Source organism: Balaenoptera acutorostrata, chromosome 11 (genome assembly GCF_949987535.1).
Source record: "Balaenoptera acutorostrata chromosome 11, mBalAcu1.1, whole genome shotgun sequence".
Classification (NCBI taxonomy): domain Eukaryota; kingdom Metazoa; phylum Chordata; class Mammalia; order Artiodactyla; family Balaenopteridae; genus Balaenoptera; species Balaenoptera acutorostrata.
Genome location: NC_080074.1, coordinates 16,403,825 through 16,413,355, shown reverse-complemented (window position 1 = coordinate 16,413,355; position 9,531 = coordinate 16,403,825). Strand labels below are relative to the sequence as shown.

The window sequence follows — 9,531 nt, the reverse complement described above, 5'->3', positions numbered from 1 at the left end:
GAGATGAGTCAGCGCCTCACACCCTCCCTGCCAAGCGGCCTTCTCGCCGCCCGGGGTGGGGGTGGGGTCTTAGGGCTGCAGTTCCCCTTCCCCTCCCCCTTTCAGCGCTCTCCACTCCCCCACGCGTGTCCGCGGATCCGCGTGGAAGGGAGTCAAGGCTAACCTCATCCCCAGGGCTCCCACTCAAAATCTAACCCGGGACCAAACTTGGGGGGCCCAAGAGAAGAGGGAAAGGAGTGGGGCCCACTCGTGGCCGCGTAGGCGACTCCCCAGGCTCCTCGGAGTCCCCTGCCCACCCCCCAAGCCTGCGCCGCGCCTGGCCGGATCGGGGGAGGGGGGCAGGGGGGAGGGGGCCACATCTAAGCCAATTTTGATTTCGCCTATAATGAGTGCCGGGCGAAGGCTGGAGAAGGCCTCTGGAACTTTAAATAAGAAAAACGTTGCTAATGCTATAATAGAAGGGGGAAGTCGGAGGGCTGGGATTGCGTCGCTCTGAGCCCCCCTTTTCGGAGGCGGCTTTTCTTATTCAAAACAGGCCCACAATGGGCTTCACAGTGCGCCTCGCCACGGCCCCATCTGACGAGCGGCCATTCATCAGGCCGGCTGGCCTATCAATGACATTGCTCCCATCGGGGCTCCTATAAAATGATGCTTTTTCCCATGAAACATCCGCAAACATTTTGACGGGTTTGGCTTTGCCTGGCTGGATTACTGAGTGTCCCCTTGCTCGCTCGCTCTTTCTCTCTCCCCCTTCTCCGAGCTCTCTCCCTTCTCTCTCTCTCTCTCCTCTTTTCTTCTTTCTCTGTTCTCCTTTCTCTTTCTGCCTTTTCCTTTTCTTCTTTATCCTTCCGTCCTTGCACTCTCTGCGTCTCTTTCTCCTTCTCCCCTCCTTCCTCCCTTCCTCCCTGGGCAGCTCTAGCACAGGGGACCCCCAAACATCAGGACTTTTGGGGGGCGCCTGTGCTGTCCATGGGAAGAGCATGCATTGTGGGTTACTGGAGGAACCCGACATGGATTCCACAGGTTAGTCCTGGTGGGGGTTGGGGGGAGACATTGGGAGGGAAAGAAGAGGTAGAAGGGGAACTTCAGCAAGAGTCGCAAAAAGTTCAGGAGGGTCAACTTGACAGCGGAACCCCAGGAAATAACGGAGCCTGCAGAAGTTTTCAATCCCATGCGATGTGCGATGTCTGTAAGCGGATGCGTGGAAGTGTGCGCGTGTGTAAGCGTGTGACTGTGTGTGTAAATGTGTGTGTGTGCGCGCGCGCGCTGAGGAGCGCGCTTTTGCTAGCCCCGGACACAAAGTTATGTAAAGATTCGCTGGCTCGCGGCGAGCTCGAGGTGCCACTTGCAGAAACTTTGCGAGCCGACCGCCCCCTCCCGGGCCCGGCTCCTCCCCCGGTTTGGGGGCCCCGGAATAGCGGTGCGCTCTGGAGCTGGTGGCTAGGGCCAGGAAGCCGAGCGGAACGCCCCAGAGGCGGGGGAGGGCGACGGCTCCGCACAGCGCCTGGGAGGTGGGGACAGAGGCTCCGACTGGTGGAGATGCGCAGCTGGAGAGAGTGGCGGCGGCGAACCCGGTGGTCCTGGGGAATCCGCGGCTGGTCTGGAGGAGAGAGCCCCGGGCCGCCCGAGGCGGGGTGTAGACTCCTTGCCCGGAAGGGGCACCCGACGATGCGCTCTGCTTGGGGATCGTAATTCTGCTGAAGGGAGGACAAGACGCCGAGCGGCTGGCGAGAGGCCTGGCGTCTGGGTCTGCAAACTGCTCGGCACTTTGGGGTCTGTTGGCTGTGGGCATCAGGTTTTGGGGTTGCGGCCGTCCGTAACAACAGAGAAAGCAAGCCAAGGAATCTCTTACAACGAAAAAGCCCAGCGTCTCGGTTCTTTCTCCAGTAGAGTCTTCGCCACCTCCCAGTTCTAGCGCCTTTGAAGAGCCGCCAAACTTCTAGATCAGAGTTATGCTCCCTATGCCCCTTCCAGGTGAAAGAAATTCTCTGGAAGTTCATCTCCTCCCCCAGCCACAGTCTTCCAACCAGTGCAGTCCTATCCCGGCTTGGTTGCAGCCTTGGCGTTTCTTGGGGAGAGGCAGAAACAGGGCAGTGAGAGCAGCCTGGGCCGAGGCAGCAGCTTGACGCGATGCTTGAGGGGCTGCCTAGGAGCATCCGCTGCTGGACTTTGCAGCGCGGAGCAACAAGTGCCTTCCAGCCTCTGCCATCCCCTAACACACGCGCGACTCCTCCCTGAGCAAATAAACACCACACGATTGTTTCCCCATCTCCACTCCGAAGCAGGCTGGAAATGGATGTGGGGTGGGAGTAGGGGTCATCCGGGCATCGCCCCAGATGGTCTTTCTTCCGTCCTTGCAGAAAGATATCCAGCCTCTCCTGGCTTCTGCTGGGGCCCTGGTGGACAAGACGCCCACCCCCTCTGACCAGGGGTATCTTTGATTTTCCAGGGTAATTGTCTGTCTCTGATCTCAAGAGCTAAGTCCCTCTCCATTGCGCTCCCCCGAGTGGGTGTGGGTCCCCTGGGAGTGGGGAAAGGCTGAGCCCCGTGGAACTCCTTACTATGTGCAATGACAAACGAAGGTAAGGAGAGGTATCGCCTGCCGCCCGCCCGGCTGCGAGTGCGCGGCCAGCCCTGCTGGATCCTCTCCACTGGCGGTAAAGAGGGCGCCCAGAGAGGGAAAAGAGACCCTCCCTGCATACTGCTATGCCAAGTGTTAGTGTCACTACGCAACTCCTGAGCACCCCAACTTTAGAGGTTAATATCCTTGAACAAAATTAAACCCATGTCTGCATGGTTTGCGACCAAGTATTTGCAAGGGGACCACGTAGGGACTTGGGGTCTCCACGCCCCATACCAGCCATGGCCCAACTGGGGGTTTTAGCCACCCCTTCCACACGACTGGAGCTTCTCGGTGCGTTCTGGGGAGAGCTGCGGGGTTGTGGAAACGTTCTGTTTTCTGTCCTCTAGCTAGTGGTCGTGGAGACACCTGGTCATTACTTACAGCAGACACCCCCAACGAGTTCTGAAATCTTTTCTCCCATCCACTCCCCTCCCCTTTTCGAAAATCTGAGACATCCCTAGATCGCCATCCTGAACTCAAAAAGTTCTGGGAAACGGCAGCGTGAAGAAATGACACGAGGCGCACCAGGTGACATTTTCACTCGGGCTTGCAAAACCGACGAGAAGGGAAGTGCGGCTCGGCGCGGTCCGATCCAGGACCTTCCCTCACCTCGCTTCCAGAGAACTTAATCCAATTAGCTTTTCTTTGGAGTTTCCCTTGTTATGTAAAGGTCCTTTCTCCCCGGCTTGCTGAGACCTGCGCTCCTTGGAGCAGTTCGATTCTGCTCCTTTTACGGCAGATTGCGCGCACATCTTACGGCAGAACCACGAATATTATCGTTATTATTATTTCATTCCGAAAGGGCTGGAACAATCGATTCGCAGCAAGTGCTGGGGCGATGTCCGGAGCGTCCGGGGTCGGAGAGGCCGGCGGGCCAGGCCTCCGTCCCCTCCTCTTAAAAGGAAAATTACTGCAACGTGCCTCGGGCCCAGGAGTACAGTTTTGCAGGGGCCGGGGCTCTAGTGGTCCGCCTGGGGGCCCCTTCAGCGTGACCTGCGGAAACGCGCCCCTTTGTTCCGCGCACCGAGGCGGTAATATATTCCTCGAGTTTTCCCAAAATACTCAACAAGTGTGAGGGCTGAGACAATGCCCCGTCGGAGGAGGCCGGGGAGCCGGCGCGCGCCTCTGGGCCCTGGGCTAGCCCGCCGCCGAGTGCCACAAAGCAGAGCTCCTCTCCCAGGAGGCCCGCAGCGCGGCCGGGCTCGGGGAGGCGGCGGAGACCGCAGGCGCACGCGTGGGGCGGTCGACGCGCCCTCCGCCCGGTGCGCGGTTTGCAGCTGCGTCGCTCCCGGCTCGCGCCTCAGCCCCGCGCCGCGCAAACTCTGCGCCGAGCCCCGTGTGGCCCGCCCTCCCCACGAGGGCCGCCGCCGGCGCCTACGTGTTCGTGGCCTGTGGCTCCAATCCCGGCTGCCCTTCCCAGACGAGCGTTGCTCAGTTACTCAAGGTACCTGGAAATTCGAGAACGAGGGGCGGGGTGGGGGGAAAGTAGGTAGAGTTTTAGGCCACGGAGAACTTGTGCAAAGTGGGCCGGGGCCAGGTTGGTCGCCTACGCAACAGAAGGGTTGTTTCTTGTTAAACGGGATGGCGCCTTACAGAGGGGCACTGACGAACCCGACCTGGAAACTTCTGCCTCTACCCGCTTTCCGCCGCGACCTCCAAAACCCAGAGCGGCCAAAGCACCCCTACAGCTGTATTTGAGCTCCCTGGGCCACAACGGCGGGAAGGCACTCTGGTGTACAGGCCCCCGGCTCAGCACAAGGCCCGACCTGGCTCCGAGGGCCCGCAGGTGGGGACATTTCAGTGGCTTTGGCGTGGGGCTGGCGGGGCAGAGAGCGCCCGGGTGGGAAGAGGCCCCGGGCCTAGGAAAGCAGCCGTCTTCTCCAGCCCGGGGACCCGGACTGCGAGCTCGGGGAACAAGGGGTCGGGGCTCTGAACTTTGCCCCCGCGCCCAAATCGGACTGTCTCGCCCTCCCCGGCGTGTGTGTGTGTGTGTGTGTGTGTGTGTGTGGCCGGTAAAGCGGGCATGCTCGCCCCACCCTCGCCACCTGCCAAGTGCCGACGTCTGGGTTTGGCATCAGGGTCAAGTAAGAGCCGCGTGGTCCCCAGGTCCCCTGTCCGGGTGGCTGCAGCACTAGCCAGCGCGGACGCGGGTGCAGGCCGGGCTCGGGGAGCCCCGCACGCGACTTGGTGCGGCGGCCCGGGACAACGCTCTTTCCCACCCGGCCTGTAGGTCCTGGAGACCCGGAAAAGTTTGCAGGGGCCGCCCGGCGGCTAGGCCCTGAGATTTCCATAGCTGCGCCCGCCCCCCTCCCCAGCGCGTCGCCATGGAGACTGCTGGAAGTTGGTGGTGGAAAACAGACCCAGCGCAAAGCAAAATATTATGAGTGCAGTCGGGGTGACTTCAGGGGGGGCAGGGGACCGGAGGGCATGAGCAGGAGCCAGAGGCAGAGGCCGACAACAAAAGGCCGAGTACGAGGAGGAGAGAGGAGTTTGCACGGGGCCTCCCCGCCGCTGTGTGAGAGCTGGACCATCCTGCTTCCCAGAGGCGCCGAGGTCTCTAATATCTCTCCAGCAGCTACACCTTTTCTCAGCCCTCCTGCGCGCCCTCTCTCCCACCCCTCCTCCTCCGGGTTCTCGTCCAGCGTCCCTCCCCATCCCGAAGTTAGGCGCCAGCTGGGCAGTGCGCCCGCCCCCCCCCAGGAGCCCCAGGCTCACCAACGTGAAAGGTTCTGGCTTTTCTTCCCCACGACCCGTGGGTCGCCCCAGATGAATTTCTCATCGCCCCCCCACCCCAAACTGGATCTGAAAGGGTAAGGGGTTAGGATAAGGCGGGAAAGAGAAGAGAAGGAGGTGCTTTCTCCTTTGGAGGGGTGGGGAGGGTACTGAAGAGAAGATCCTCCGGATTTTTTCCTCCTTTGTACAGTGAGGAAAGCTCGGAGTTATCATTCTGACCCAGCCACTTGTAATGATACTTCAGGTAAATCTTCTAGCCTTTACAAGATTAATTTTAATTGCCTGTAAAATGAAGGGTAAAACAGCTCACAGACTGGGATTCTCTGACAAGTTAGACGTATCCCTCTTTGTTATAGAACCCAGGTTACCACTATCTGAACTATGATCCACTGCACAATTAGTGACTCTCTCCCCAAACTAATAATATACTAAAATATTTTTACAAGTCATTTAGGATTTTAAGAGTCAAGAACCTTGAATAACCCCCTTTTAAGGACCTGCAATTGCCTTTCTCAGTTACACCTGAGGTGCATCCCTTAAGGCGTTAGATTTTATGGGGCTGTACCCGGCGTCAACACTGAAATGCCTCTGGGTGATGAAGCCAGCATCACAGACCCCCACAGATGCTGGATAAGAAGCCACACTGGCCCATGTGGTGAGATGTTGCTATCAAGAGTACACCAGACTTCACCCTCCGTTGCTCAAGCTTTTAGGAAGAGGTGAGGCTCTTCTCACACCTGGCCACCCCTCCTGCTGATATGTTCAGCAGAGGAGTCCTTCCATTCTCCCCAGACTCTGTCGCCTCATCTGTAAATGAACGGATTGGATGTAAAGATTGCCACGGTCTGTCTGAAAGTTTATGACTAATTTACATGCCCGTGTCTGTGATATCTGCCTGGTACTAGGTTTATAAAGTAGTTCATCACACATTGATCCTCACAAGCGCTCCACGAGAGAGGTATTATTGTGACCTGCATCAGGCACAGGGTTTCTCTTCTATTTCCAACACTGCAAAATCGTGATTCTAAGTCAAGTTGATATGTGTGTTTGCCTTGGTGTCTGTGCAAAAAAAAAAAAAAAAAAGGCTGAAAAGGTATGGAATGGTGACATCACAAGTTGGACGCCAGACAGTCAGGTCTCCACTTGCATAGGCCCCTGAGAGCCTGCCCTGCCTGTTGTACAGGTTACTAGGGACACTCTTCAGCTGCCCCTCCAGGGATGCACGGGCCTGCAGGATGGAAAAGGCGGTGGGGGGGGGGAGAATCTCTGACGTTGCTTCTCCCCACACCCCGCTCTATTTGAGATGTCTTTGCAATTTTATCAAGGTTAGGGGAGAGAATAACTCAAAGACAGATAATTTGGAGGTGTCAGGTAAAAGTTAAAAAAATTACTTTGGGTGAATTTATCGGAGGTTTTATTCAGTCTCGCTCACTGAGCACCTGTTGGGTGGCAGAGCCTGGGGATGAATAAGGCCACAGTCCCTACTGTCAAGGACTTTAAAACGTTTTGATGAGGGAAGACATGGACATACTGAGAGTGGTGAGCGCTACAAGGGACAGAAAAATAGTGTCCCCTTGGGGCTTGGAGGAAAGGTTGCTCTCTGTTGTTGAGCACCCACCATATGGCAGCCCCGTTAACAGGCACTTTTCCACACATTAGCCATTTAAGCCTGACAGCAGTTCTGCGTTGTCCCTTTTTAGGATGAAAGAGGGTCTGGAACTTGCACAGGGTCACAACTTGTACGTGGCAGAGCTAGATTGGAGGCCAGCCTGGGAGAGCCCGTTCCCTCGCCCCACCCTGCCTGCTTCAGCCGGACACTGGTAGAGCGCTAGCCTGGCAGGGCTTGGTGATGACACTGGCCGCCAGGTGGATTTGAGTCCCACTTGGTGAGAAGGGAAATGCATGGATGAGAGTGGAGGAGCAAGGAATGTTGTGTCTTTGAGCTCCAGAGAAAACGTCTCTGAAGTTGTCATATGATTCTGGATTTGAAGAGGATTTTAAATGATGGCAGTGGTAGGAGGCAGTGCATCATAAGGGTTGAGTAGAGTTATAGACTTTGGGCAAATTTTAGCTTGTTTCGTCTATCCATTCATTCAAGAATTCTATGTGTCTTCTACATGCCCTGCATTCTGCTAAATGCTGAGCTTTAAAATGCCATCTCTGCTCCTCTGGAGCATAAATTCTAGACAGACAAACAGATAAACACAAAAATAGATAATCTCAGCTAGTGATACATACTATGAAGAGAAAACACTAGATTAATGAAGATAGAGTGTGGTGATGGGGAGGTTGCTACCTTTCACAGGATGCCTTTCTGCCACATGAAGCTGTGTGTCTTTGGTCTGGAAGCTAGATATTGCTGAGCTTCAATTTTCTTACAGAATTGAGAGAACTGTCTGATAGGGCTGTTGTGAGTCTGCAATGTGAGAGTGATAATAAATAACATATTCAATACTTACTATATGTTTTCACTTTGCTAAGCATTTTAATTTAAACGCATTATCTAGGTAATGCTCACAACAACGCTGCGAAGAAGGAACTGTTATCATTCGCAGTTTAAAGGAGGAAACCAACAGGCTCAAAAGTGAAAAGTTTCTGAGCTCTAGAAGTTGGGCTGTGAGACATACCTTGACTGCATGGGAAGCAAGATCGATCTTAATTGCGTGTGCCAAACTTTCCTGAGACAGAATGCAAGTAATAAATCTAGGTTTTTGTTTTCATTTTTAAAGCTAATGTTTGTCAAGTGCCTTTCACATGCCGGGCATGTACTAAGCACTTTAAATTCATTATTAGTTGTATTTCAAAATATATGTTAGGGGTACTATTATTATCCATTCCATTCTATGCAATGGGAAATGGAGGCAGATAAAGGATATCCTTGAAGGGGGTAAGTACCCTAACCTGCAGTGATCCGCACTCTTAGTCACAAGGCTATACTGTCTTTCTCTTCCTTTTTGTTTTAGCGAGGGAGAGGGTTGTGTTGGAAAGGATGTCCAATGAAAGCGTATATTATTTTAGCAAAAGCATGCTATTTTCTTCCTGTTAGAAAGTGTTAGGATAGTCTTTTATACTGTGAAGACAAAATTGTAAATTATCGTTGGCAAAAATAGGGACATAAAGGGACACATCTTTACTACAGATATGAAATGCACTGTAGTCTTCTTGGGGATTCATTTGAAGTTTAGTTACCATTCGCTTTGTGTCTGTGAATGTCTAGCCTTCATTCATGCTCACATACAGACATACCTCAGCCAGAATAAACTAATGAGGCAGAAGCCATTAAGTACTGTGATTATATATGTAGCCTTTTGGTAATTTAACAAACCATATATTAGAGCTAGAAGTCATTCACAGATACGTGTTCCCCTGTGACTTCAGGTAGATGTGGGTGTGCTTTAATGAAAAGAACATGGGCTTTGCTATCAGATAGACCAAGATTTAAATCCCTGCTTGGTTACTTGCTAGCTGTGTGACCCGGGGCAAATGACCTAAGTTCTCAAGCCTCAACTTCCTTCTTTGTGAAAAAATCCACTCTTTACCTTCTAGGGTTCTTAAGAGGATATACTGGGGAGGGGGAGGTTGTTGGGTGAAATAAGTGAAGGGGATTAAGAAGTACAAGCTCCGGTTATAAAACAAATAAGTCACAGGGATGTAGTGTAACAGCATAAGGAATATAGTCAATAATGCTGTAATAATTTTGTGTGGTGACAGATGGTTACTGGACTTGTCGTGGTGATTGTGTGGTAATGTATTTGTCGGATCACTATGTTGTACACTTGAAACTAACATAATATTGTATGTCGACTATACTTCAATAAGAACAAAAAGAGGATATAATGAGATTGTGCACTTTAAGTTAAGCCTGGCTCCTAGAAATTGCTCAGTAAATGGCAGACCTTACTATGATTGAAAATAACTATCTGACCTTCCTGTGCCAAATCCTAGGTGTCTAGTTGGGAAAAGGGGATAAGAATGCTGAAAAAAATTTAGATTGTTTCAGCATATCTAGATGTTTTCTGTACCACGTAGACATAGTCTCAATTCTCACGTCAAGATAAATCATTCTCTTCTAAAAGGTTTTAGGCTGAGGGATTCATGTCATTTTCATTTCTCTACCTTTCCCATGAACAGGGCATTTTATGTGCTTCTGTTTGCCATGGTTTCACCCTTGCATT

The 9,531-nt window shown here is 53.1% G+C and overlaps 1 protein-coding gene across 3 annotated transcripts in view; it reads left to right on the top strand.

The window, feature by feature from the left end:
• The first annotated feature begins 679 nt into the window (after positions 1-679).
• The window catches only part of RFX4 (regulatory factor X4), a 167,041-nt gene continuing 158,189 nt past the window's right edge, over positions 680-9,531 (top strand). For 2 of the 3 annotated variants that reach the window (XM_007165734.2, XM_007165733.2), the window contains exon 1: positions 680-1,023. In XM_007165734.2, coding sequence (XP_007165796.1) covers positions 981-1,023 — 43 coding nt within the window. In that variant the 5' untranslated portion in view covers positions 680-980. Of the gene's footprint in view, positions 1,024-4,011; positions 4,068-9,531 lie in introns of those variants that run through there. The other variant, XM_057556340.1, reaches the window with a different exon arrangement.